Source organism: Callorhinchus milii, unplaced genomic scaffold (genome assembly GCF_018977255.1).
Source record: "Callorhinchus milii isolate IMCB2004 unplaced genomic scaffold, IMCB_Cmil_1.0 Scaffold3, whole genome shotgun sequence".
NCBI classification, from domain to species: domain Eukaryota; kingdom Metazoa; phylum Chordata; class Chondrichthyes; order Chimaeriformes; family Callorhinchidae; genus Callorhinchus; species Callorhinchus milii.
Genome location: NW_024704744.1, coordinates 27,247,044 through 27,274,846, shown reverse-complemented (window position 1 = coordinate 27,274,846; position 27,803 = coordinate 27,247,044). Strand labels below are relative to the sequence as shown.

The following is a 27,803-nucleotide window of genomic DNA, read 5'->3' as shown; positions in this document are numbered from 1 at the left end:
ACCCATCACCGTGCTTCCGAGTACCCAAACCAAGCTGAGATTTCCACGCGTCCCACCCACACATGGAAATCCCAGTGATGGATCGTTGGAATGGAATGGATCTAGCTCAGCTCCCCCCCCACCCCCTTCCCCCGTAGCTCTCCCCCAAGGAATAATTTACCGTTTATTATTATTATTATTATTATCATTATTATTTCTATGCACTATAGAAAATTGTCAGCCCCCTGGGGCTCTCTCCACCAAAGGAAGGACTACAAATCCCATGATGCTGTGTGAGGGCGCGGCGCGCAGGCGCGGCGAGCGCGTGGCAGGCCGGGAGGTGAGTTCCCCCCCCTCCCCCAGTTACCGCTGCCCTGGCGACCGAATGAGCGGCCGGCCATGGTGGGCACGTACTGCTGCGTGCCGGGCTGCTTCAACAACACCCTGAAGAACAAGGAGCTCTCCTTCCACGTCTTCCCCAAGAACGAGCAGCTGAGGGCGGCCTGGATACACCACCTGGCCCGGCTGGACCGCAGGAAGTTCAGCGTGTGGCAGCCCAAAGCCCACCACAAAGTGTGCGACGCGCACTTCCCGGGCGGCAAGAAGACCTACATGAACAATGTGCCCCTTCTCTTCCCGCTCAAGGTCGAGAGAGCCGGAGCCGGGGCCGGGGCCAGGGCCAGGCCCGGCCGCCCACAGCCCCACAGCACCAGCACCAACACCAACACCCCAGGTCCTGTCACTGCTTTACTCCATCCTCCTCCCTCCCTCTCTGTCTCTCTGTGTCTCTCTCTCTCTCTGTTTGTGGGCGATTTGTATGTCAGGATTTTGTTTAAAGATGTTGTTTAACCTCTCTCTCTCTCTCTCATTTCTCCTCTCCTCTCTCTCTCTCCTCTCTCCCACTTTCTCTCTTCCCCCACACATGTCATCGGATCAGCTGCTTTGCGGGTTTTTCATGTGTTGTGTTTTTTTTTCTTTCATTCACTTCATTCGGTTTTGCTTTGCGGGGTTTGGAGTTGTGTGGGGGGTATTTAATTCAGCAGCAGCAGCAGCAGCAGCTTGGGCTTTGGGTACAGGGTTTTTAGTGAAGGGATGGGGATGGTACCTGAGCTGTGTTTTGCTGGTTGTTTCAGAAGTTATTGGTGCACCTTGTAAAATGCTCGCCTTTGTTATGTGTGTGCTATTTCCCACCCCCCACCCCACCCCCACACACACAAAAAAAAGAATAACTTGTTATTTGCTTTTGATCTGGTTTTGAGAGATTTCCAACATGTGAGCTTTAATCCCAACGTCCCTAATGCTTATTCATTTCTATTATAATTCCCTACTATAAACAACACTAAATGATCTGGCTTTTTTTAAAAAAATGGTAACATGTTGCAAATCTTTTTCTACTACTCGCCAATTGAACGAGAGTCTTTACGCATTGCCCTCTACAATTTTACTACCATCTCCATGTAGGTCATTTGGGCTCTGCTTGTTGCCTTTTCTCCTCCCCCCCACCCCCATTACACTCTCTAATTTTGATGAATTGGAAAATGTGCACAGTACATTGATACTAACTGATCTGATTCTTCATTGAACCTTATAGTGTTGGAGTTTAAAATGGACAATGGTTATTACTGCATTGTCATCAGAAATAGTCACTGTAAACAGCAGAACAGTTCTATTCTTAGTGTGTGCTAACGGTCCTGAGCTTTATTGTATAAAGCTTTTTGAGTACCATAGAGGTCAAGGTCATTGGCATGAGCTGCAAATTAGCCTATTCTATACGACAGACTGTCAAAATATGCTATTCACTTTTTGTCTCATCAATTCCTGTTGTCTGTTCAGTAATCCAGTAAAAAATCATTTTGAGATGTCCTCCTAATGTGAAAGGTGCTGTATAATTGTAAATTGTAATTTATGTTAGTGTCCTTTATTTCCTGAGTTCAGCCATAAGCATCTTGTAAGCATCCGTGCTTCAGTACTGGACGGCAGCCACAAGTGTTCACCTTCAACACTGAGGAGGTCATGAACATCCTGGTGTCGAAAATCAATAAGATATGGTTAGCTGGCTCTATTTCCTCTACCCCCCCACCTCCATCCTTCACACCTTTGACGCCGTCTTATTTCTGTTATCTCCCACATGAAATCCTATCACCTCCTCCCTTGAACCCTTTCCAGTGTGTCAATCTGGCTTGATTGGTAGGACTGTCAACTCTTGAGTCAGAAGGTTGCGGGTTCAAGCCACATGTCGGGACTTGGAGCTCATTAAATCTAAGCTGATACTCCAGTGCAGTGTTGGGCATGCGCTGCATTGTCAGCGGTGGCGTCCTTTGGATGAGATGTTAAATCGAGGCCCTCTCTGCCTGTGATGATGGATGTTAAAGATCCCATGGAACTGTTTGTAAAGAGAAAGTAGTTTCTCCTGGTGTACTGGCCAACAATCCCCCAAATAAAATTGATTATTCACTTTATGGTTGTTTGTGAGACATTGTGTGCAAATTGGCTTTCTTCTTCAATCCAATCGTCATTCTTCCAATCTGACATCTGCCTTGCCCGCAGTACCAAGCTAGCCCTGGTAAAAGTCAGGAACAACATCTGCAACCAGGCCTCCCCGTGATTCCTTGCCCTCTTCAATCTCTCTGTCACCTTCGACACTATTGACCACCTGACTCTACATTTCTGCCTCTACCCTCGACTCTATTACTACTGCCTACCAGATTTCCTATCAGAGATGGATTACTCTGAGGCTATTCTCAGCTTCCATCAACATCTTCTCATCTTGGGCATTAACCATATTACTATTTACTCACTTCAACCTCAGCATCCGATCCTCAGTTCTCTTAAAACCCTTCATCCAGGCTCTGACTAAGACCACTATTAACCCTCTCCACAACATTGCCACTTCTGCTACTACCTCACTCCCTGAAAAACAGCTGTCATCACCCCCAACCTCAAAAAACCTACCCTGGACCCATATCTACTCTCAAACTATCGCCCCATCACCAACCTCCCAATCCTCTCCAAGGCTCTGGAACGAGTTGTCGCAGAAACAGCCCTGGTCAAAGTCACTAACGATACTCTGAACATCTGTGACCAGAGCTTTCTCCTTGTCCTCCTCGACCACTCTGCTGCCTTCGACACTATCGACCACTCTAGCCTCCACTCAGCTCAATGTCCATGGTCCTTCCCTTGCCTGGTGGGAATTCTACTTCTCCCACCGTCTCCATTTCGTCGCCACTAACGGCTCCTCCTCCAGCCCCCACACCTCACATGTGGCATCACTCAGATCTCTGTCCTTGGCCATCTTCTTTTCAATATCTATATGCTCCCCCTTGGTGAAATCATCCGCAGACATGGTATCAACTTCCACATGTATGCGGATGACACCCAACTCTACCTCTCTGCCTCCACCCTCAATTCCAGGACCACTGCTGTCCTCACTGACTGCCTGTCGGACATCAGGTCCTGGATGAGAGCTAACTTCCAGCAGTTGAATGTCAACAGGACCAAGGCCCTCCTGCTTGGTTCCCGTCAGCGCCTCCTTACTTCAGGCGCTGACAGTATTTCCCTCCATGGATGCATTCACGGAGCCAATACGGAACCTCGGCGTCGTGTTCAACCCTCAACTGTCCTTTATACCCCACATCCATGCCATGACCCCCTCCGCCTTTCCCCCCTCCGCAACATTGCTCAGCTCCGCCACTGTCTCACACCACAGGCCGCCAAGACCTCATACCCGCATTCATAACACCCAGGCTTGACTACCCAAACTCCCTGCTTCTTGGCCTCCCCAACTCCTCCCTCCATAGGGTGCAGATCATCCAGAACTCTGCAACCCGTGCTCTTTCCCTCACCAGACTCCTTGACCCTATCACCATCGCCTGACTTCACTGGCTTCCCATCATATAGAGGATACAGTTCAAGAACCTGGTTCTCATTTTCAAAGCCCTCCATGGCCTTGCTCCCCCCTACCTCTGCAACTTCCTAACTCCCTACCAACCTGCCCGCTCCCTCCGATCAGCAGGCTGCGGGCTGCTTCACGTCCCCCACCTTGCCCGCCCCACCATTGACGGGCGGACCTTCAGCCACTCTGTCCACACCCTCTGGACCTCCATCCCGCAATCCTTCTGCCTCGTCCCCCTCCCTTGCCTCTTTCAAGAGCCATCTCAAGACCGTCCTCTTCGACCATGCCTTTGGTCAACCTCCTTCCCTCCTGGCCCCCACCCTCCCCAATCCTGACCCCCTGCTCGGGTTCGAAACGCCGATTGTCCAGCACCTTGGGACATCCTCCCGATGTGAAAGGCGCTTTACAAATGTAATTTTGCTGTTAACTGAAACTCATCCATTGACTCCTTATCCCCAAAGGAGATTGACATTAAGAACCTTTTGCCATCAGATAACTCCATGACCTTGTTCCCCTCTCTCTGCAATCTTCTGTGACTAATCTACATAATTCCTTCCGCTCTGCCAATTCTGGCTAACTTCATGCCTCCCTACCCAGTCTAGCCAACCATCGGCAGGTGAGTTTTCAGAGACTTTGCTCCTATTGTCTGGAACTCTCTTACAAACTCTGGCTACCTCACCCTCGCCCTTTCTGTTTTTAAAATCCTTATCAAAACTTACCTCATTAACTACACTCTCGTATCCTATCCCTTCCTCTTCCCACCCACCCCCACCAACACACACACCCCTGCCCCCATCGCACTGCTCAGCTTCAGCTGATACTCAGTCATTGTAAAACACCTTGAGATATTCTCTCTATATGAAAGGCATTTATATAGACATATAAATTGATGTCTGTTTCACAGGGTTATTTTAATTATTACAGGTAAAAGGTAGTATCAATTGGGACTGTACCATTTAGAACAAATTACACAAAGTCTGAGTACAGGCAAAGTGATGTATAAATTGGATTTCATGCAACTGACACATAACAATACAATAAACAAGTATAAGGTTTACTGACTTGCATTTAGTTGTACCTGTATTTCCTGATGCTATGATAACAGGTCAAGACCTTGTTTTTCACAATTGTTTCAACGGGGTTCACTGTACTGCACTTCATCACTGCAGCCAGTAAGTGCGCATGCCAAGTGACAGGTCAAGACTTCATTTCCCGCACTTATTTCAAATGGAATACTGAACAAGCGTATATCATTGCAGTCAATAAGTGCGCATGCGGAGACGGGTCAAGACTTTGTTTCACATCCTTCTTTCAGCGCCTTGGGATGTCCTCCCGACGTGAAAGACGCTCCATAAATGTAATTTTATTGTTATTCAAATGGAACACTTCCCATGTGTACGTCAATGCAGCGGCTATTTGCACGTATAGTGACGGGTCAAGACTTTTTTTGTGGAAAACTGAACATGTATACTTCAATGCAGCCGTTAAGTGCACATGCAGTGACGTGTCAAGACTTTCTTTCCCACGATCGTTTCAAATGGAACACTGCACATGTGGTACTTCAATGCAGTGGGTAAGTGTGGTCGGGGCATTGCGAGTTAGGAGATGATTTGCATAGGATTTAGGATTATTTGGGACTAAGAAACCATTACGATTTAACTGTACTACTCAAATGTGCCAGCTGCACAGGCTAGAACAGTATATGCGGTGCATTTGCATTTGGCTGCTAAGTGCTCATTCTGAATCTCTATCATCTACTAAATCTTAGACTGGAAGTAGCTCATCTGAACTCTGAACACAGCTGCCCAATGATTTTGGTAACATCCACATCATGGTATTGCAAATCATTAAGTTTGACAAATTTATTTGGATTATTTTAGCAGCAATGGAAACCGTTTCTCCTTATTTACTCTACCAAAACAACTCAAAATTTTTAATACCTCTATTAAATCTTTTCTTAACCTTTTCTGATCTAAGCTAATCCCAGCTTCTCTAGCCTCCACATAACTGAAGTCCCTCATCCCTAGTATAATTCTAGTAAATCTCCTTTACACCCTCCAAGGCCTTGACATCCTTCCTGAAGTGTGGTCCAGAAATGGACATCATACTCCAGCTAAGGCCTAACCAGTGATTTATAAAAGTTTAGCATAATTTCTTTGCCTTTGTACTCTGTGTCTCTATAAAGCCAAGGATCCCATTTGCTTTTTTTTATCAGCTTTATCAACTTCTTTTACCACCTTCAAAGATTTGTGTACGTGAACCCCAAGGTCTCTGTTCCTGCACCCGGTTTACGATTGTACCATCTAGTTTATACTGCTTCTCCTCATTCTTCCTCCCAAAAAGCATCAGTTCACACTTCTCTTAAGTTTCATCTGCCACTTGTCTGCCCATTTCACCAGTCTGTCTACATCCTCCTGCAGTCTGCTACTATCCTCCTCACTGTTTACTATGTTTCCAAGTTTTGTGTCATCTGCAAACTTTAAAATTGTGCTCCCTATACCCAAGTTTAGGTCATTAATAGATATAAAATGTAATGCAGTTAGTTATTAAAGGTTGTCAGTTACATTGATGGATTAGAGTTTTACCTTGAGAGGCTAAAGTGAAATTTCAGAGTTTATCATCCTAGAGGTTAAATCACTCATAATTAGTGACGCTCAGGAGATACGTTATGACTCGCATGAGATGAATGAATGTTGGGAAGATTTGATAATGATTGGGATTGTGTAAAATCATTTAAAATGAGCAGGCTTGATGGGTTGAATGTTCTCTCCTTGTTCTGTAGTTTTGAGTTATTATGTTCTATCTACAGCAACAAACGCAGCAACATAAAAGTCATTCAGTCAGCAATATAAATTCCGAATGCTTCTTCTGCCAGCAGAAGTGTACAGCACACATAAAATAGCTACTTTCCCTGCAGAATTTTGTGTCTGAATCCATCTTGTTGAGGCTACAGTGGGGAAAGTGAAGGAGAAACCGTTTACTGTTGGTGCAGTGAGTTCAGAATAATGTAAATATAATTTTGGATATTGAGTTTGAAAGCAGCTTAATCTGCTGGTTTTAAGTGTTTTAGTGATGTGTGCTGTATATTCTCAATCCTGTGCCATGGCACCACACTGCCCATACTTGAAGCCAAATTGGCAATCATTCAGAGGGTGCAAAATTGGCCGTTGTCGTAAATCAGAACATCTTACTGTTGCTGTAAAATGTTTTTCTTCTAAGCTTGGAGTTGAGCCATATTTTTCTCAGAGCGGAGGGAGCTTTACTCTTTAATCCACCCTGTACCTCACCTAGGGGGTGCTTGTTGCTGATTTTGAAACCTAAAATTAGAATGTGTTCTACTTGACAGTCATATAAAATCATAGAATCATAGAATATTATAGCACAGAAGGAGGCCATTCGGCCCATTGTGCCTATGCTGGCTCTTTGGAAGAGCTTCACAATCAGTCCCACTCCCCCACTCTTTTCTCATAGCTTGCAATTTTTTCCTTTTAAAATACTTATCCAATTACCTTTTGAAAGTTGTTATTGAATCTGTTTCCACCACCCTTTCAGGCAGTACATTCCAGACCATAAGAACTCTAATAATAATAATAATCCTTGCATTTGATATAGCGCTTTTCACGTCGGGAGGACGTCCCAAAGCGCTTCACAGAACACACTGTAAAGTGAATTGACTGTATATTTGTGGGCGAACGCGGCAGCCAATTGCGCACAGCAATGTCCCACAAACAGTCGTAGATTGAAAATGACCAATTTATTATTGTTTTTGGACGGATTATTATGAGGCGTGTGGAGTAAGGAAACTTGCCCAAGGTTTCGCCCTGAGCTGCCTGGAATTGAACTCAGGTCTCTCGCTTGCAAAGAGAGTGCTCTAACCACTGAGCTACAGGACTCCTATATATAACAACAACAACTTGCATTTACAAAGCACACAGGGTAGCGTCCCAGAGCGCTTAAAATGTTCAAAATATTTTCTCCTCATATGCCCATTGGTTCTTTTGCCAACTAACCTGAATTATGTCCCCTGGTTACCAACTCACCTGCCAGTGGAAACAGTTTATTCCTATCTATCAAAAACTCCTTATAATTTTGAACACCTCTATTAAATCTCCCCTTAGCCTTCTCTGCTCAAGGAGAACAATCCTAGCTTCTCTCGTCTCTCTACGTAACAAAGTTCCTCATCCTGGTACCATTCTGGTAAATCTCTGCACCATCTCCAAGGCCTTGATATCCTTCCTAAAGTGTGGTGTCCAGAATTGGCACAATACTCCATCTGAGGGCTAACCAGTGAGTTATAAAGGTTTAGCACACACTGAAGGAAGAACTATGATTCCAACAAAGCTAAAGTAACATAGGAGTCTAATACGCATAGATTTATAAAATGGCTTGGAAATATTGAATCCTGGGAATACCTGCTTGATCCAGATTTCTGCTGGGAACAAGGAACCTTTGACTAGTCCAATTTCACAGAAGATGGGACTGAATAGATTCAAGTAGGTTGTGGGGAAGTGCGTCCAGGAACATGCAATATTTGATATTTCAAAAGCCTTACATGTGTGCCCACATATTAGATAGTGTAGCTTTATCTGTTCTAGGATGTTTTTTTTATCACGAGCAGTCCTTGAGAACAATATTTTGTCCTTTAATGGTGAAATTTCTATAATTTTAATCGTTATTGATTTAAGTAAGATACCCAGCTCTAAAAATACAGCATTCAGTTTAACGTAGTGAAAGGTTATCTGGCTATCTGATTCACTCTGTCATATAATTGACATATAGGGCGCACATTCTATTCTTGACACTGGGAAATCTCCATGCGTTTGATATTGGATATCAAATATTTGATAGTGGAGTCCTGTAGCTCAGTGGTTAGAGCACTCGCTTTGCAAGCGAGAGACCTGAGTTCAATTCCAGGCAGAGGGAGAAACCTTGGGCAAGTTTCCTTACTCCACACGCCTAATAATAATCCCTTCAAAAACCCAAAACAATAATAAATTGGTCATTTTCAATCTACGACTGTTTGTGGGACATTGCTGTGCGCAATTGGCTGCCGCGTTCGCCCACAAATATACAGTCAATTCACTTTGCAGTATGTTCTGTGAAGCGCTTTGGGACGTCCTCCCGACGTGAAAAGCGCTATATCAAATGCAAGGATTATTATTATTATTATTGCTCTCCTCATAAACTTTGGAAAGTCCTGAAACACAGAAAACTAAAGGCTTATCTAAGTGGAGATTTCTTACTTCCATAAATCTTCAGTTTGAATATTATGTAGCCATTAGATGTACCAATATATATTTGAGATATGGCTGCAGTTTTTGTCAGTGTTGATTTTGTATCCAATCAGCCAATGTAAGTGGAGTTAAACTGCATATAATTCATTATATGTGAATAAATTAAATCAACTCTGTTAAATCACATTTAAGCACTCTGCTTGTAAATGTATTTTAGGAAGTGAGAGAATAGAAAATAATGGGGGGAAAATTGCAACTTAGATATATAACAAGATGAACATTAATGAAATAGATGGAGCTGAATGGTGTGGAAGGAACTTCCAACCAGTCCAGTCATTGCATGGGATATCACCAAGAGTTTGACCCTACAATTAGTTTTATTTTCACTTTCTTCTTCAAGAAGTGTTAAGGACTCTGTTATTTTCAGCACAGAAGGTCATTTCGCATTTTGGGTCCATGGCACTACTTTACCTAGTCTCCTATTTTTCTGTCTCTCTAAACCTGGGGCAAAGGCACTCATCGTAGTACCCTTACTGCTGTCCTGACTGAGATCAGCTAACTCAGCACAGATGGGATATTCCTGGCCTGCATTACTCCATTAAACACTACACAGCTACTACAACAAATAAGCGGCTGTGCTTTCAGCCACTGTTCCCCAAAACTCTGAAATTCTCTGTCTCAACCCCTCCACCTTGCCCATCTTCAGATTGCTTCTCAAGACCTTCCTCTTTGACTGTGCTTACGGTCACCTCCCCGGCTTGGTGTCAAGCTCCTCCACCTTTAAGCGCTCCGAGACATTATCCTGTAATGTCTCTAATATAAATGCAAGTTGTTGTTGTAGGTGGTTAATGTGGAGAAAAACACCAGTGCAGACACGGTGGGCCAAATGGCTTTGTTCTGTGCTGTAACAATCTAGGAGTCAATGATGTTATCTTATCACTTTTTTCTTGGAAGATTTAAAGTATAAAATGAAGCATTTTTTCCTTATTACTTCTTAGGCCAGCCTTTATGTGATGGAATCCAGTTTGGCTATCCTTCAAACATCATGGCACCACAGAAGAGGATAAAGAGAAAGAATGGTCACAAACTGAAGGAAGATACTCTCAGACGAGCCAAAGTACCTTTTACCCGCCCTGAAATACAAAAGGAAGGATCTGTAATGGCATCATTCTCATTGAACCATCAGGAGGGTGACGATGATGAAAAAGCACGGTTTGAGGCTGCACAGACTCTGCTGGACATCTTCAAAATAAATTCAGGCTGTGAAGGTGTTCAGGTGACCACTGTGTGTGAGGCATTGCTTCAAATAAATGAGAAACTGAATGTGGAAATTGCTTGTCTGAAAGATGAGCACAGGTATCTGAAGGCTGAATATAATAACATCAAAGGGGAGCTGAAGAGATTTATAGATGGTGAACCCAAATGCTCTAATGAAATGCCATTGCATTTGACCTCTTCATGGAAGCAGATCAATGTAAGCTGGAATTAATGCACATCACAGATACACTTTGCAATGCCAAGCCAACTTCCTTATGCAGTGAAGGCTGCTTCTCATTCAGTTGATAAGTTGTATGCTGATTTTACAGCATGTTCTCTGTAGCTTTATCTGCTGCCAATGCGTTTATCCGGTCTCTGTGTTTGGAGAACAAAAGGACAGCAGCTCAAGGTGCATTGACTGAATACTGCACATTAATGATATTCTATACTTTACTGTGCATATCTTGTACAAATAGCATTCTGTACATGTGATGTAATTGACTACCTGCCATGTTTTGCTATTGATGGGTCACTGATGGCACATGTTTGTGATTTTTGATTAATTCTGAACCTGCACCCAACAATTTTAAGTGTGTTTCTTCCATTTATCATTATATTGGTGCACACAAAACATGTATCAATGCAGTTATGTATTCCACAATCCAAAGCTCTGCTCAGTATAATTTTCAGTGTCAGTCTTGACAATCTGAAGCATTTTTTGTTTGGCAGTTTTCTGCCCTCTTCCTTTCTTGAACTTCTTGTTGACTCGTACACTGCGGTCAATTCCACAGGTGCCCATCAACCTCAGATACCTTACCTTTGCCTGGACAATCAGAGGGACTGGAGGGAGGGTATTGGTGATGGAGATCATGGTCGTAGTGTTGTGAGCTTTTTTTGAAAAAATTAAGATTGTGCATATTTTTGGAAAATTCTTAAATTCAGGCTCAATTTTGTGTCTCTGAAAATAGCTTGAAAAGCATTACTCTTCTTGCTGTCTTGGGTTAGGTACTTTTTTTACACACACCCTTTTCAATTTTAAAATACTAAATAATAGCCCGTTTTCCCCCAATGCTTTTTCAGTGATGCTTAAATGTTGTGTTAAGTAACTGTTATTGAACAATTTGGGAGAAATTCTGTTCCTGGAGCAGCCAATTGCACAATTCCTGGACCTGATCTCGGTTCCTACATGTTGCTTAAGATTCTCATTTTGTGCAAATATATAGGAAATTCTTTTCACAATCAATAATTGAACATGAATATATCACATTAATTTGAAGAATAATTGTGCCTTACTTCAGATATAATATACATATTTTATTTTTGTTTTCTTAGGCAACTGCGGAAAGCGCTTTAATGTGGCCTCCCGTTTACTCAGACTGCTTCACTGACTGGAGTATAAAGACCAGAATCCTGATTACCTCACCTACTCCTTTCCCCTGGGCAAAACCAAACACCAAATTATCAGGAACTGGATGCATTCACAGATCATCAGTAAAACCGGATGAGGTTCACATTAAACAGGTGATGGTCTTGAAAACAAAGCACCTAGCATCTGTTCAGTACAGATGAAATACCTGTTTAATGGTTTACATGCTAACATTTAATCTGATTCAGTCTTATTTAGAAATAAATGCTGGGGAATAGATGAGGTCCAGGCTTACATATGAAGTAGCTACTCCTTAAAGAAGGAGGAAGTTAAAGCGAAAAATCCTCAAATATAAGGATTACTAATACTCTTCAAATGAATCTATAAAAATATATAGGAGTTGGATAATTGTTCAATATAATAATATGAAAGGGTAGGAGGAAAGAGCAGTGGAATGGAATTGGAGTGCAAAGATCCAGTCATTGAAACTAGCACCAGCAAAGGCATGATGGGCCAATGGCATCTTTCTTTGCTGTAATCTGATTATATGTTGGTACTCTGGAACAAAATATTTTTAAAAAATCTCTTGTACAGGAGATGTTACTACAGTATTTTCAGTCAATGAAGTGTGACCTGCTAGTTAGGGCCTCCCATTTCACTTGTCTGGTAAGGTTAGTTTTGGGAATGGTTCAATAAGAAAATATCATGGATTGGCATTCTGGAAGTCAGAAATATCCATCCGAGAGCTAATCCCAGCTGGGGTCGAGGTTTTCCAGTTTTGTGTGCTTCCTAATTTGTATCTAAAATGGCAGGGAAGATGAGCATACAATACTCCTTCACACAGTGCTCCTATTAAGATACATTTAAATTGAGGTATCCTTCTGATTGATTGAGAACAAAGAATTATTCCACTTTCCTCTTGCCAATGATTTAAATATATTGAATAATACTCTTCTCCCTGGTCATTCTTCTATGAAAACAAAGCTTGGTTTCTTGGGCCTTCTATATTGGGCAAGAAGACAGGAGGCCTGGAATTTCTTGTGTTCCTAGCTGGAGACAATCATCTTAACATTTAAGATTGTGTCAGATTTGGGAAATATCTAAAATTCAGTCTTAATTGTCATTCTCAAATGCTTTAAGATGTTTTTATGTGAAAGGCACTACATAAATTTGGAAGTTGATTTTTCAGAGTCCATAAAAGACGGGAAATAACATTTCAAAATATACTGGGAATAAAATATGATCCTTATGAAGAGAGACTAAATTGGAGCTTTTTCAACTGAAGCAGAGAAGATTCTGACCAAATTCGCTCTTTCTCAGCGCAGGCCCAAATTGATGCAATGCTTCTTTACCAGATACAACAAGCTAACCTTTAGACAATTGAAAATGATTTATTAAAATAAAATGGGGCTGGGCCTGAGAGTGACTGGGTATCTCTTATTTATCCTCTCTTTCTCTCTCCCTCTCTTTCTTTCCCTGTCTCTTTTTTCTTCCAGGTACAAGAAACACATGACTGCTAGATCCTCCTAAAAGAGAAGTTGTCACTTCCCAAACATTAAATGTGCCTGAAATCTAATTATCTGCCCTCAACAACTATCACTGTAAAATGTTGCATGTCTTGGATCATCAGAGCTTTGCTACTGTATTAAAAATAAACACCCACTGGAGTCTTTTATAAACAGACTTTCTTCATTTAAAAAGTTCAACGAAAATATCATTTATTACATAAACTTATACAGTAAAGATCTCCAATCTGTGAATAAACCATTTTTTCGTTATTACTTTTTTTTAATATAGTAATTGTATTTTGTTTCTGTATCCTATTTGTTTAGCAAAGCAATTGGTAACTGCCCTGGTACATTTAGCCTATTTTTAATAGTGAGCACAGAAAGCTTTTAGTTATTTTGTAGAATAATGAGAGATCATCATTGTTTCATTTTGATTTTGTTTATTTATCAAGGAACCCGATGACAGTCCTGCTCTAAAATGTGCCTTTCAACAGAGTATGGGATATTGGATGTATCCCAGCCTTCCTTGGCTGCAGCTTTTTCCAAGATTTGGAGTCAACAATTTGTCAAATGATAATGGTTTGCAATGGTCCCCAGATTTCAGGATACAGAGCATTTTAATGAAGGACTGGTAAGTCAATACAATTGGCTGACATATCAAATAAAAGGAAAAATTTATTTGAATTAGGGTGGAAAAATCAGTGGGTTAACTGTTTTATTTGTATTGCTATCTAGGCCTAGATAAAATTGCACAACTGTGTAGCACTCTGAAAGAAATACACCTAAAAAGATGCTGTTAATTTTTGTTTAAAAATAATTCCTGCACAATTCTTGTTAAATAAATCAGCTTTGGTCTGCTCAACATTTTGAAGATTAATAATTTACAATGTATGGTTCGCAATGGTTTTGTGTTGTACATTGTTTTGAATGGGTTTAATGGAAAAAACCATTAACATAGACCTAGAAGAGATTTTTTTTCTTTAAAACCTTAAAAGTGCAGTGCAATACAAGTCCATTGTAAAAAGCTTTTAAGCAGGTATCCTGAGGACCTGTAGAAAGGTTTCGGTGCATGGACCAGTTGACTTTGCATGGTAAAAAAAAAATGGCCAACTTCTGTGCTTTCATGTCACACTGACACCATTTCCTGCACTCCCTGCACTATTATAATTTAGGTAAAATGTTTATCCATTCTTGTCCTACTTTAAAAGTGTGAAGTTCTTGAGACTATTATTCCTCTTAACATTCTGTAATTAGATTTCTGTTGAAGCAATAGAAGTCATTATATCATTGATTGCAGAGTTCGAACTAAGAACACGGTAGAGTTTGTAATGTACGGAAAAGTTTCAACTAATGGAGCAAAAATCCTGTTAAGAGTAAAACAAAAGATTGAGATTAAAAAGTGGTTTTAATTTTCATATTTCATTCACTTAAAGCTTATTAGTGATTAATGTATATAAATAGTGGCAGAAGCAAGTACATTTCTATTCCTCTAACCTTGTGCCCTCTCTGTGGTGTGAACTAATTGGTGAAAGAATTAATCAATGTTGTACATTTTGACCTAGCATTGTAATAGCAAATTCCAAGGTGAATTCCATACTTCCTGAGGTACTGAAACATTAAATACTTCACACTGAGTATGAAATTCTCAAGTCTGCAAACTGTTCTCACCTGCCTTGCTCACATCGTTGGTTGCAGTGTATGAAACTTGAATTGTGCCACTCAGCAATATTAATGCATCCCCCCACAATTGATGTTATTTTGTGGGTGCACTTGACTCTGCCCTGGTACCCAAATTGTGGTACCTAGACCAGAAGCATGTAGCAAAACAACTGCAACTCATTCCAGTGTTCTCAAAGCACGTGGAGGAATTTACTACCCAATGCTCTGATGAAAAGTATTCACCAATAGTTTCATGAATATAAATAACAGGGAATACTAGAATGCTTCAAAGTGTAGTAATGAGAGTCCCAATGGAGCAATAAACACATAATACTGCCAATAATTTTCTAACCTCTGAGCTGTACTGCAATAATAATTTTTTTACACAATTGTGGCATAAAAATTCTGCAATCTGGAACCTTTCATTGAGAGTAAGGTCAAGTGATACTAGTTTAAAAACCCTTAGGGAATGTTCTGCATATCCAAATAAAATTAGTTTTGTAATGCTTTATCTCGGTTCTCTTTTTTGTCCATTCTCATTTTACTTTCTTCCACTCATGGTTTTTTTCAGTTATATCTTTTTATGTTCTTTAGGTTTCCTTTGTGTCACCTATATCCCCTTGGGTCAAGAGGCTGGGCAAGTGACTTGTTTGTAAACCTCTATCAATGTTCCTTCGGGTAGCGTGTGACAGTGGCCCCAGATATGCTCACTGATCATTTTTCCCCCTTGCTTTGGTCAAAGGCTTATCCTGCATTCAACAACTCCCAGTAAATTGACCATAATTGGGAATATTGTGCACATGTGTAAAGTTGTAACACAGTACCTGCATGCCAGTGAATTATATGCTTAAGTATTATTGGGAAAATATTTAAAATATTTTATTGAGATTATACAATCCATATGTTACATTGTTCTTGCCTTGGAACTCATCATAATAACTAAACACGTAAGTTTAGAATTTATGATTTTCTCAGTTCTATAAATAGAGATGTAGCAGATGGTAGGTGTTTTATTATGGTCTGAAATATTGATCACTGCATCTTTTAGAACAGAGTAGTGACCGGGAATGTAACTTAAGAAAGAACCATTTTCCAGCCCCCAAAGTGAAAGAAGTGGACAATTTATTTGAAATTAATAATAGTTGTTAGCAAGTTGGCCAAAGGAATATATGATCTTTCTTTACCTTCTTAAACTGCTTCTAATTCTTCATGTGTCTGTTATATTAAATTCTATTCCAGGTTATCGACTTTTAGGTCACTTTGTGAGCTTCTTCAGTCGGGTCACTGCCCTTTCTTTTACTTGTGCACATACCAATTCACGGTGCTCTTCAGGGCTGCTTGGGAGTCTAGGAGAGAATCGATTACTGCATTGTTATACCCAGCAAGTGTGGAAGTCTTGGAAGCAATGAGGCTGTCCGGTAATAGACAGTACTTTACTATTGGGATTGTCCATTGCATAATGCCTTTTAGAGTTGAATGTGGTAACACTATAGAAACTAGCACACTTGTGAGTGAAACAGTAGGAATAGTAATGAATGCAAAGAGAAATGCTAAATGTAACTTAGAGTACATTAAATCAGCAAGGTTCTTTTTAATTTTTTTATAACAGATTATTTTTAATTTTATGATGTGCAATAACACTCTTCTGATATAATGAGTAGAGTGCATGGGGTAGAGCATTACAACCTGTCGTTTTACACAAAAATAGTTTGCAACCCAATTCAGTTGAGAGGAGGCTGCAGTCTTTCCACGATTTGCCAATTTTGGATTTAGTTACTAAGGATAGGTACTGTTCACGATTGCGGGCTAACTGTCCATACAGTTTTTACAGCAACGATTTATGGAGGACAAGTGGGAACCTGATTGGGGCCAGTCACATCATCCTTTTTGGTTTGTGCTATTTTCCAATGGCCATCGAACCAGATATACTGGGCATATTGTCATCTGGCTCAAGTATAACTGAATGGATTGGCAAGCTGCGTACAGCAGGTCAACTCAGGGACCAACATTAGGATCCAAGAGGTTCTTTACTTGAAGTCTTGAGGCATTTTTAACCAACTTGGTTTATCATCACATAGTACCACAGGCCTGAAATGAGAAAGGAATGATACTTTGAGTTGGTTTAACTGTCTTTTCACGTATGAGCAATAAGTTTCAATCAAGCCTTGACAGATGGGTTGAAAGTCTTCTTGCTGCTGGCTGCAGGAGCCCCACGAGAGGCTATGTTCGAGCGGTCTCAACCCAGTGCCTGCTGGGCATTGTCCACTATTCAAAGCTGTCCACAATCTTAGTGAGACAAGCCACAGTGATAGCTGGTGAAATAAACAGAAAATGGCATATTGCAATAGAGAGAGATCTATTGTAAGGAAGAGCTGAAACAGGTGATTACAGGGCGCTTTTATATGCATTGCTTTAATATTATACATGACCTAAGATGGTTTGCCACTTGTTAAAAATATTGTTCTACTCTGCCATTTCCACTACAAATGTGAATTGTTACAAACATTTAATTTGCAGTCTGTATGTGTTACCTGTAGACCAGCACCTTGGGATGTCCTCTTGACGTGAAAGGCGGTATATAAAGGCAATTTTTTTTGTTTGTTGTTGCAAAGTATGCTTTACATTCGATGCTTTCCCCCTCACTATAATGCCCTTAATTATGATACACTTGGAACAATTATAATAATAATCATCATCCTTGCGTTTGTTATAGTGTCTTTCAGGTCAGGAGGATGTCTCAAAGGGCTTCACAGGATTTGCTATAAAGTATAGTGACTATCTTATAGCAGAACACAAAATGGCTTTAATGGCCTTAAAAGTACAATAGCTTTGCTCCTGAAAGTAGCTTGTCTCAAGTAGACCAAATGTTTAATGCCTCACAAGCATTCTGCAAAGGACTGCACTTGGCAATATGATGTCAGCTTTGCCAGAAAACTTTCAATTATATGGCTTACAATGGTTAAACTGTACCTGTTCTAAATAGAAAGAACATATGCTGAATTTTAGCTGCCTCGCTTTTAAGTGGTGCAAAGTGTGATAAGACCATTAGTAATTTGGGAAGCTATAGAACTTCAGTACTGAATATAAATCTATACAATATGTTCATTTTTTGATTCGTTCTGACATTAAAACAGCTGCTGTTTGTAGGTTTCAGTCACTGTTTTGGTGGATGATTGCTGTTTGGTTTAAATTGGCCATAGAGACTGCTGCAGGCATAGAGGGAATCTTCAATCTCCACATTGTCAGTATAGATGCACTCTAGCTTATGGTTCAAGAGACTTTAGAAGAACTGAAATTGTATTTTGTAGATGCCTTTATTACATCAAGGCTTGACTATGCAAACTCACTGCTTGTCGGCCTCCCCAACTCCTCTCTCCATAGGCTGCAGATCATCCAGAACTCAGCAGCCAGTGTCCTCTCCTGCACTAGGCTCTGCGACCCTATCACCCCCATCCTCGCCCAACTCCACTGGCTTCCATCACACAGAGGATACAGTTCAAGATCCTGGTCCTTACCTTCAAAGCCCTCCACGGGCTTGCTCCCTCCTACCTCTGCGACCTCCTAATCCCCTACCACCCTGTTTGATCCCTCCGCTCAGTGGGCTCCGGCCTGCTTCACGTCCCCCGCCTCGCTCACCCCACTATCGGGGGGCGGTCCTTCCGCCACTCTGCACCCACCCTCTGGAACTCCATTCTGCAGTCCCTACGTTTCGCCCCCTCCCTCGCCACCTTCAAGACCCACCTCAAGACCCTCCTCTTCAACCGTGCTTTCGATCTCCCTGCTTCCCCCCCTGCCCTCCACCCTCCCCCACCCCGACCCACAGCTCGGGACCGTAACTCTATCTGTCCAGCGCCTTGGGACGTCCTCCCGACGTGAAAGGCGCTATACAAATGTAATTTTGTTTTTGTTGTTGTAGATGCATTTGTGAAGCTGTTAGGTTTCTGCTACAAAGACATGAAATGTGTAGCTGAATGTCTAAAAACAAGCTTAGCTTACAGCCCTCAGTGTTGTAGTAAAGGGGTGGAGGTGGGGTGTTGCTGGGAGAGTATAAATAATTACTTCAGGTACTCAAGCCATAATTGAATGTAGGCTTATTTTTTGTACTCTGAAGAATTTTCAAGGGCACCACTGATACTATAGTGAGTCAGCAGAGGGCACTAAATGCCTGTTTACTGCCTTTGTGATAATGATATTGTGATAATGAAACTGGTCGTTACAATACAGCAATAATACAAAGTTAATGCATCAATTTATACATTAGAAATAATGAAAATAATCGAAAAAAGAAATATTTTCCGTTGGATTAAGTTTCCTCTTAGAAGAGAACTATGTTTTTTTTAACCATTTGTGTATGGCAATCTACCCTGATTTGTTTTTCCTTTGTGTTTTGTAAATTTTAAATACTATAGATATAACAAACTTTACATGATATGTCTCACATTATCCACAGTCGCTACACTAAACAGGAATTATTGTAAATCTGTTTGAGGTGTTTCAAAATGATAAAGCACTATAGGAAATATAACCATGTATATAATTTATATATATTTACTTACTTTTTATATATATATATATACTGTCATTGTTGGACAATTAGATAGTTATTACATATGTTGGGGGCCTGTACATTCATTGATAGCCTGAAGATATGTACGTAGAAAAATAGACAGGAAGGAGAGGCAAAAAGACAGAGAATGCTTCATTTTCACTCCAAGGATAAAGTTCCCGCTCCACTTTACCTACCTCAGCATATATGCCTACACATCTCTCCTGGTGCTTGTCATTCACTTCCTTGCTTAGGAGAGGTGAGATACTAGAGGATGTAGATGGGCTGCATTGGCCACTGATAAATAGGTGAAATTTAATGGTTCTGTCAAAGAATTTTTATTAAAATAGATATAGATGCAGTAAATAGACGAAGCTTTCATGAGCCCATGCTGTGAAATGTAGCCCTTGAACTCTAAAGTAGTATCTAATTATCATTATGACTTTCCACCAACTGACATCAGTTGCTATCTAATTTCCTCTCAAATCACTCTCTCTGTATTGTAGTGAGTCATCCGCTGGTACTTTGTATCAATTAGGAATCTGGTCCTTGGCTTTGATGAAGAACTTTAGTGGACTTTGTAAAATAACTTTGGAAGAAAAGTGCGCTCAGTCATTTAGAAGGAATCAGGTTCTGATATCCCTAAATTATTTCCTCTGTGAAAGAGAAGGCATTTCCGAAATAAACACTGAAGGGCATCTGAAACCTTTTGCATTTGGACTTTAAAATGTGTGTGTGTGTGTTGTCATATATGTGTATATTTTAAGAAATGCTTTTACCTTGTAAATTGCTGAATAAGTACTCCAAGATGATACCCCCATGAAGGCTACTATATAAATGTGAGTTGTATTATTTTAGTTACTGTATAAAACCTCACATAAAAATAACTTGTAAAGGTTGAGATTGTGGACATTTTTTAAATATGTCGTCACAGTTTTTTTTAAAAAAAGCTACCAATTTGAGAGAGAATTTTACAAAAATAAATGTTTCTGCGCAATCTTAAATTTTAAAACAACTTAATCTTCCAGGCTAAGACTGGAATTTTGGAGCAACAGATTTTAAAGATAAACTTTTAAATTTATTTAGCTTTAATTGTATTATGATGTATGAAATCCATTTCAATTATGATGACAGTATATGTATCATTTAAACATAGATTCCTCTTATCTGGTAAACTAACAAGGTTGTACTTGAATACCATTTTCCATGGTTTAATTGGTATTTATTTATCTTTGCAGTTGCAAAACAATAGCTCAGATATGAAGTACAAATAAACCTTAGAATGATTTTCTTTGTGGGTGAAACCAGACACACAATTGCCACTGTCTCACAAATAGTCATGGATTGAAGTGACCAAATTATTATTACCCCCAGAAAAGCGATCCGCCAATTGATTAACAAGCGGTTCCTACTTACTGCTCGGTAAACAGAGGCTTGTGTGTGGAGTAAGGAAACTTGCTTAAGGTTTCGCTCTGCCCACGAATCGAACCTAGGTCTCTCGCTTGCGAGGTGAGTGCTCTAACCACTGAGCTACAGGACTCCACAAGATTTTCTGTAAAGTCTAGTGATTGCTATGTGCAAATTGGCTGTCCGGTTCGCTTACAAAATACACAAAGTCCCACAGTGTGGGATAACCTTTATGTGATCCTTCGACCATTGTAGGTTAAAGGGTAACCTGGTTCAGGTGTGGCCAACCTTCCAAAGTTCAAGAGCAGAACTGCAAATTGGATAGTGACAGAGAGGTACAAGTATTTTTAATATAGCATATTCATTAGCTACCTAAAATATTCTCCTGTTTGAGGGAGGAGGAGAACTTATTAATGGTTCTCTAGGAAGTTAAACTGATTTGGAGGAAAATCAGGCAGGTCAAAAATAATCAAAAGGCATATTTGTAGATGTAGAGTGGTCCTTAATCCTACAAATTAAAGCCCTAACTGGTAGGCTGGCCCACGCTGGAGAAGTCCTGTGCCATGTGCTTGCTCGTATTGTGAGTTACCTTGGCAGTCTCACGGATCTGGGTGTCTCTTTTTCTCTTTCCTCCCATCGCTTTTTGATTGAAATCTGTGCTTGTGGCAGAAGATATGTACATGTGTTCGTATTTGCTACTTGCTTTCTGAAGTAAGTTCTGCGAATGCACGGATGTTCCTTGGTTGTGCAGTGTCGAATGGCAGCTTTCACTTGCACAACAGCACTTTGGAACAAGTAAAAAGAGTAAGACACTCATGCGTGGGTTCAGACACAGTTTTAATGAAAAATAGCCAACTCCCATGTATGTGCAGAAGTGCACAATTGCACCTTTGAGTTAGATTGTGTTCCGACCATAGCTGTCACGACTCTGATGGTCCTGTTTCAAGAAGCTTCACTTCTGCCCTAGAAGAGCGGCTGGTTGGCCACCCTAACTTATTTAAAAGAAGTTGGTTTATTTGCAAATAATCTCTCCACCATAACTTCCCTAATAGCATGCTTCTTATCTTCCAGAGGTTGTGTTTTCGATATATTCAGTGGAACATCCTCGAGAAAATGGGAAAATAAGTCTTTCTTCACCAGTCGAGCACTCGTCAATGTGTTCGAGGCCAGGTTTCTTGTGAGTACACAAGTGTACCATCAGCATTTTTGCTGCTAGCTGAGTCAGAAAAGGGTTGATATTTCCATTGATGTTTATATTTTAGCTTTTTTTCCCTATACTTCTCCTTACCTATCAGACCGGTAGTCATAATGCAGCCCCTACTCTTGCACCTCAGGGAATGTCCAGGTGTCAGCCTGGCTCAATTGGTAGCATCCTTACCTCTAAGTTAGAAAGTTGCAGACGTTGGGACTTTGAACTCGTATAGTTTAGGCTGACAGTCCAGCAGAGTAATGCTCGTGCACTGCATTGTTGGAGGTACCATCCTACAGGTGAGAGGTTAAGCTAAGATCCTGTCTGCCTTTTCCAGTGGGTATCAAAGGTCCCATGGCACTATTTGAAAAGAGAGGGTCTTTCTCCCTGTGTCCTGGTCAACAATCCTCCAAATACATAGGTAGTTCGGGATATGTGCATGCAACCACCAGGTAGGGCAACTAGATGGACCTTGGTCTTTTTTATCGCCTAGCATTTCTTATGTTCTTATGGTCATTCATTTTAAAGTGATTTGTGGCACAGCAAATTGGCTGCTGGTTTGCCTACAAAATACACGGTCGCTACACTTATCCTGTGAAGCTTTTGATTTATCCTCCCAATGTGAAATGTGTTATTCAATACAAATTAACCCTTTCACATCAGCAGGACGTCCCAAGGTTCTTAACGGTCCTGGCTTGGCACCCGAGTTGGAGTTGGGCTCTGTTGATGATTCTCGTTTTCAATGATCGTTGAGGATGGGAAGGAGAAAAATGACCAAAGAATGAAGAGAGTGGCCATACCATTCCAAACATGGACTTTCCTATATGTAGATTGCATAAATGGAATTCTGCTTTGAATACTTTTAAGCATAGTGATGGGTTCTGCATGTTTCGTTTGTTTAGTGTATATAATGAACCCAATCATGTGTAGATTTGAATTACGTTGTAGGTCTTGGTGTTGCCAGAAGTAATAATTTTATAATTATTCTTTTTTTATAGAAATATTATTGAACATGGGACAAAAACAGTGGCTAATTCACATTTGCAAATGTTTTCTCGTGAAATAAAGACTGAATCTCAGGAAGCCACCCCTAACTCAGATTCTTCAAAAAATGATCGGTATCCTTTTTTTACATGTTTCAAAGCTGCAGTGCACAACAACAACAATAAATTACATTTGTATAGTGCCTTTCACATCGGGAGTTCGTCCCAAGGCGCTGGATAGTCAGGGATTTGGACCCGAGCAGGGGATTGGGATCAGGACAAGTGGACGGCATGGAGGGTGAGGGTAGGAGGGTGGCTGAAGGCGCAGTCAAAGAGGAAGGTCTTGAGAGTACCTTGAAGAAGGCAAGGGAGGGAGCAAGGTGAAGGGACTTTGGAATGGAGTTCCAATGGGTGGGGGCAGAGAGACAGAAGGCCCGACTGCTGATGGTGGGGCGGGCCAGGCGGGGGACGTGAAGCAGACTGAGTGGCGAGCGCGAATAGGTTGATATGGCTTTAGCAGGTCACAGAGGTAGGAAGGAACAACACATAGAAATATAAAGCAAAGCAATTCTACAGGAATCAGAGAGAAAATTGTTTTAATTATGAGCGGTGACCTGTATCTTGATTGAGCTTGATAGGGTTTACACAATGGCTGATAACTGGCAAGTGAAGTTTAATACAGATACATATGGGATGCAAGAACAGGAAACATGAGTACTTCATGGATGGGATAGAATGTCCAAGGAGGAATCTGAAAGATATCTAGGGGTGTTTGTGGTGTTAGTTGACTCATTGCTCATCATGTCAAAACAATGTGAGCAGCAATAATAATAATAATCTTTGCATTTGATATAGGGCCTTATCAAGTTTTCTAGACTTCTCAAAGCGCTTCACAGACTATACTGTAAAGTAATAATAATAATGATAATCCTTGCATTTGATACAGCGTTTTTCACGTCTTCTAGACGTCTCAAAACGCTTCACAGAATGTGCTGTAAAGTGAATTGACTGTATATTTGTGGCGAAATGCGGCAGCCAATTGCGCACAGCAATGTCCCACAAACAGTCGTGGATTGAGAATGACCAATTTATTATTGTTTTTGTTTTTGGAGGGATTATTTTTAGGCGTGTGGAGTAAGGAAACTTGCCCAAGGTTTCGCCCTTGAATTGTGAAAGTGAATTGACTGTAAATTTTGTAGTTGAAACGTGGCAGCCAATTGCGCAAAGCAGTGACCAAATTATTATTTTTTTGAAGAAATCATTACCCCCGGAAAAGTGATCTGCCAATCGACTAACAGCCAGGTTCCTATTTACTTCTAGGTAAATGGGTGTGTGAAAACATGCTCAACATTTCGTCCTGCCCAGGTCCTCTTGCTTGTGAAGCGATTGCTCTAACCACTAAATTACAGGACTCCACTCCAATTAACAAGGCAAACAGGATGTAGAACTATATTGCTAAATCAGTTCTGTTTAGATCCCCAGATGTCATAGGCTGTATAGGTTCTGGTCAGACCACACCTAGTGTACTGCATAATTCTGGTCACTGTATTGCAATTGCAATCCAAATACCAGGAAGTTTTTCTTTACCCAGAGAGTAATTAATTGTTGGCCAGGAAAGGTGGTTGAGGCTTGGACACTGGATTCATTTAAAAAGCAGCTTGATGGGAGGATGGTAGGCTGGGTGTTGTGGAAAAATGAGATCAGATGAGCTGAAAAGTCTTCTACCAAACTAATCTTGTGATCGTGTGACTGATTTCCTCAACCTATTGGTAAAAAATATAGCATATAATCTATGATACCCAGTTATAGTGACCTGCTAAATCCCTGCTCGCGCCACATTCTAGCTGTATCATGATAACGACATGTAAGACAAATTTTCAAAAACAATTAAGTGTAGATAACAATAGTAATGTATAAAAAATGTTTTACCTTACATTAATTCATTTCAGACATCAACGGTATCTAGGTTCACAATTGAAGTTCCTGGTAGTTGTTGAAGGACCCTATGCACCATCCTTAACAACATTTCTAATGAACACTCCACATATAGCTCCTCAAGAAGGTGTGCAGCAGGGATTGCCACCCACACTCCTTTGCCCTGTGGCCTTTCCAGGAGCATCTTTGCAGCTGCTTCAGGTAAGTTTTTATCACCAACTGCTGCTCATATTTCTGAGTTGAATTCAAAGTGAAATAGGGATAATAAGGGAAGCAAATCCTTAACCTAAACTGTCTATTTTTTTATTAATTGAATTTATTATTAAACTAAATGTAGAATCGAGCACAAGGAAATGATGGTAACCTTCAGTAGCGTATTGTTATGGTTTTCAGTTTTTGAATTGACTAATGATATCAGCACTTATACCACTTTTAATTTTAGCAGTCTCTTCAGGTACCTCTCACATATGCTCAACTCACTCTCATTATCAGTGCCATCCACACTGCAGGGGTCTCTATTAGCAATCTCACTCATCACTAGCCCAGGAAATTATGTACGCAGATACTGTTTCCTGTTAAAAGTATGTGAGAGGCAGGGTGTGAGAGAAAGAGGAAGGGAAATAGGAGAAGAGACTGGGGAAAGGAAGGGAGGGGAAGAAAATGGAAAGGGGAGTGAGAGTAAGGGAAGGAAGGAATAATAATAATAATCCTTGCATTTGATATAGCGCTTTTCACGTCTTCTCGACATCTCAAAGCGCTTCACAGAATAGACTGTAAAGTGAATTGACTGTATATTTGTGGGCGAAACGCGGCAGCCAATTGCGCACAGCAGTGTTCCACAAACAATCGTGGATTGAAAATGACCAATTTATTATTGTTTTATTTTGGAGGGATTATTATTAGGCGTGTGGAGTAAGGAAACTTGCCCAAGGTTTCGCCCTGGAATTGAACCCAGGTGTCTCGCTTGCAAGGCGAGTGCTCTAACCACTGAGCTACAGGACTCCACAAAGGAAGCAGGAGAGATAGAGGGAAACCAAGCAGAGGGAGGGAAGGAAGGAGACAAAGTTAAGTCACTGAGATGGAAATGAGAGAAAGGATGGGAAGGTAGGGGAAGCCATTGTGAATGATTTTGATATTTGAAGGTAAGAGAGTGAAAAAACAAGAAAATGATGATCACATGCAAGGAAGGTATAGGAAATAATGTTTTCATTTGGTATATTCGCCTTATTAGGTCTTGAGATGTCTCAAAGCACTTCACAGATTTACTGTAAAGTGGTTCTAACTGTGTATTTTGTGGGTGAAATGGACAGATGTAGAATATGAGTGACTGAGAGTACAGTTTGCAAGACAGATAGGGAAAAACTCGCGGCGAAAGACTGGTAAGAGAAATAATTATAGAGTGACAGACACAGAGTGAGACACCAGATAGAACAAACCCACAGGGAGATGGAATATGCAGAGGTTGACAGAGACGGTAAGCGTAGGAGAGAAAGCCAAAAAGACATTCTGAGATAAAATGAAGGTAAAAATGAATTCACAACCAAAATATAGATTTGCTAGCTACCAACCGCTTCCTCTTAGATATTCTTTCTTAGGTAAGACCACTTCCCTTTTGCCTATCCTGGGGTGGGCCACTTTAATATGCATCACTGCTAACACTGACTTTTTTTCCTGTTCTCTCACACAGGTCACAAATACAAGTGGAAAGGTCCAGGGTTGCCTTGGTCCTATAGACTCGTACAGTTTAGAGATCACAGGACCAATTCTTCCACACTCCATGGACTGCATCAACCGCATTCTGCAGTGTAGCGAATATGGTAGAACAGTGACCGTTGTTAATGTTCACGAGTGCACTTCTGCCTTCAATGTGCATTTACCTAATTAGGCAAAATCCAGACATTGTGCATTTGTTCACCTATTAGATTGCAAGTAGCTATATTAGTAACAATCCCGATTGGCAGAGGACTGATGGAAATGCATTGTATAGCACTTCTCAACTCTTCCTTGTTCTGATGGGTCAAAACTGCTGTTAAGAAATTAAGGGAATTGCATTGAAATCATTTGTCACATTTGTTTTTTTAATATAAAAAAAACCCATGACCATAAATCTAAGGGCAATAATGATCTCAAAGGTGCAGCGTTATCGTGGTTATGACTTTTGTAAAAATATATTTTTGTTTCATGCCAAAACTATTCCTGGTGTCATAAATCACAGGGACTCCTTCATTCACCGATGCCTAATTATTTTATGAAGACTATACAATTATTGTTGTAAAAGTAACATTTTCAGTATCTGCACAATGCATATATTTTGAATGTATATATTGGTTTTTTTTAAAACTTGGTTTGACAATTTGACATGTGAATAGAATGCACTAATTTTTTTTATATATAAATAAATATATATGTATCATATCAGTCACTGATCACTAGATCAAATAAGTGGCATTATCAAAGCCCAGGTAAAACACAAAGAGCTGCTTGTTTTTGCTCACATTTATTTTGCACCAAACAAATGAAATATTTAGGGTATTAAAACAAATTATATACAAGTATCTATTTTTGGTGCATGAAGCATATATTACGCAGCTGCAATAAAGAAAATATAATTTCTATTGGTTAAACCACTGTTATGCACTCAATCATTTGGAACACTGTGTAACCTGTTTGCCTTTTCATGTTATGTCAATGACCTGTTTGACGCAAGACATACCTAGTGACATGAGAGTTATTAAATAATGTGTCTTGATGTCAATTAAATGTACAATGTGGAAGATGTATTGTTTAACATGTCAATATTTTCCTGCAACCACACATTTTTCTGATGCAATAGCTGTCAGAATCTTTT

The 27,803-nt window shown here is 40.5% G+C and overlaps 1 protein-coding gene across 1 annotated transcript; it reads left to right on the top strand.

The window, feature by feature from the left end:
• The first annotated feature begins 378 nt into the window (after positions 1-378).
• On the top strand, positions 379-27,803 carry LOC103184983 (protein downstream neighbor of Son-like). The gene is made up of 9 exons (XM_007903269.2): positions 379-712; positions 10,104-10,579; positions 11,695-11,883; positions 13,689-13,867; positions 16,135-16,313; positions 21,920-22,025; positions 23,036-23,155; positions 24,970-25,156; positions 26,643-27,803. The coding sequence occupies exons 1-9, from the start codon at positions 379-381 to the stop codon at positions 26,838-26,840; spliced, it is 1,968 nt and encodes a 655-aa protein (XP_007901460.1). The 3' UTR covers positions 26,841-27,803.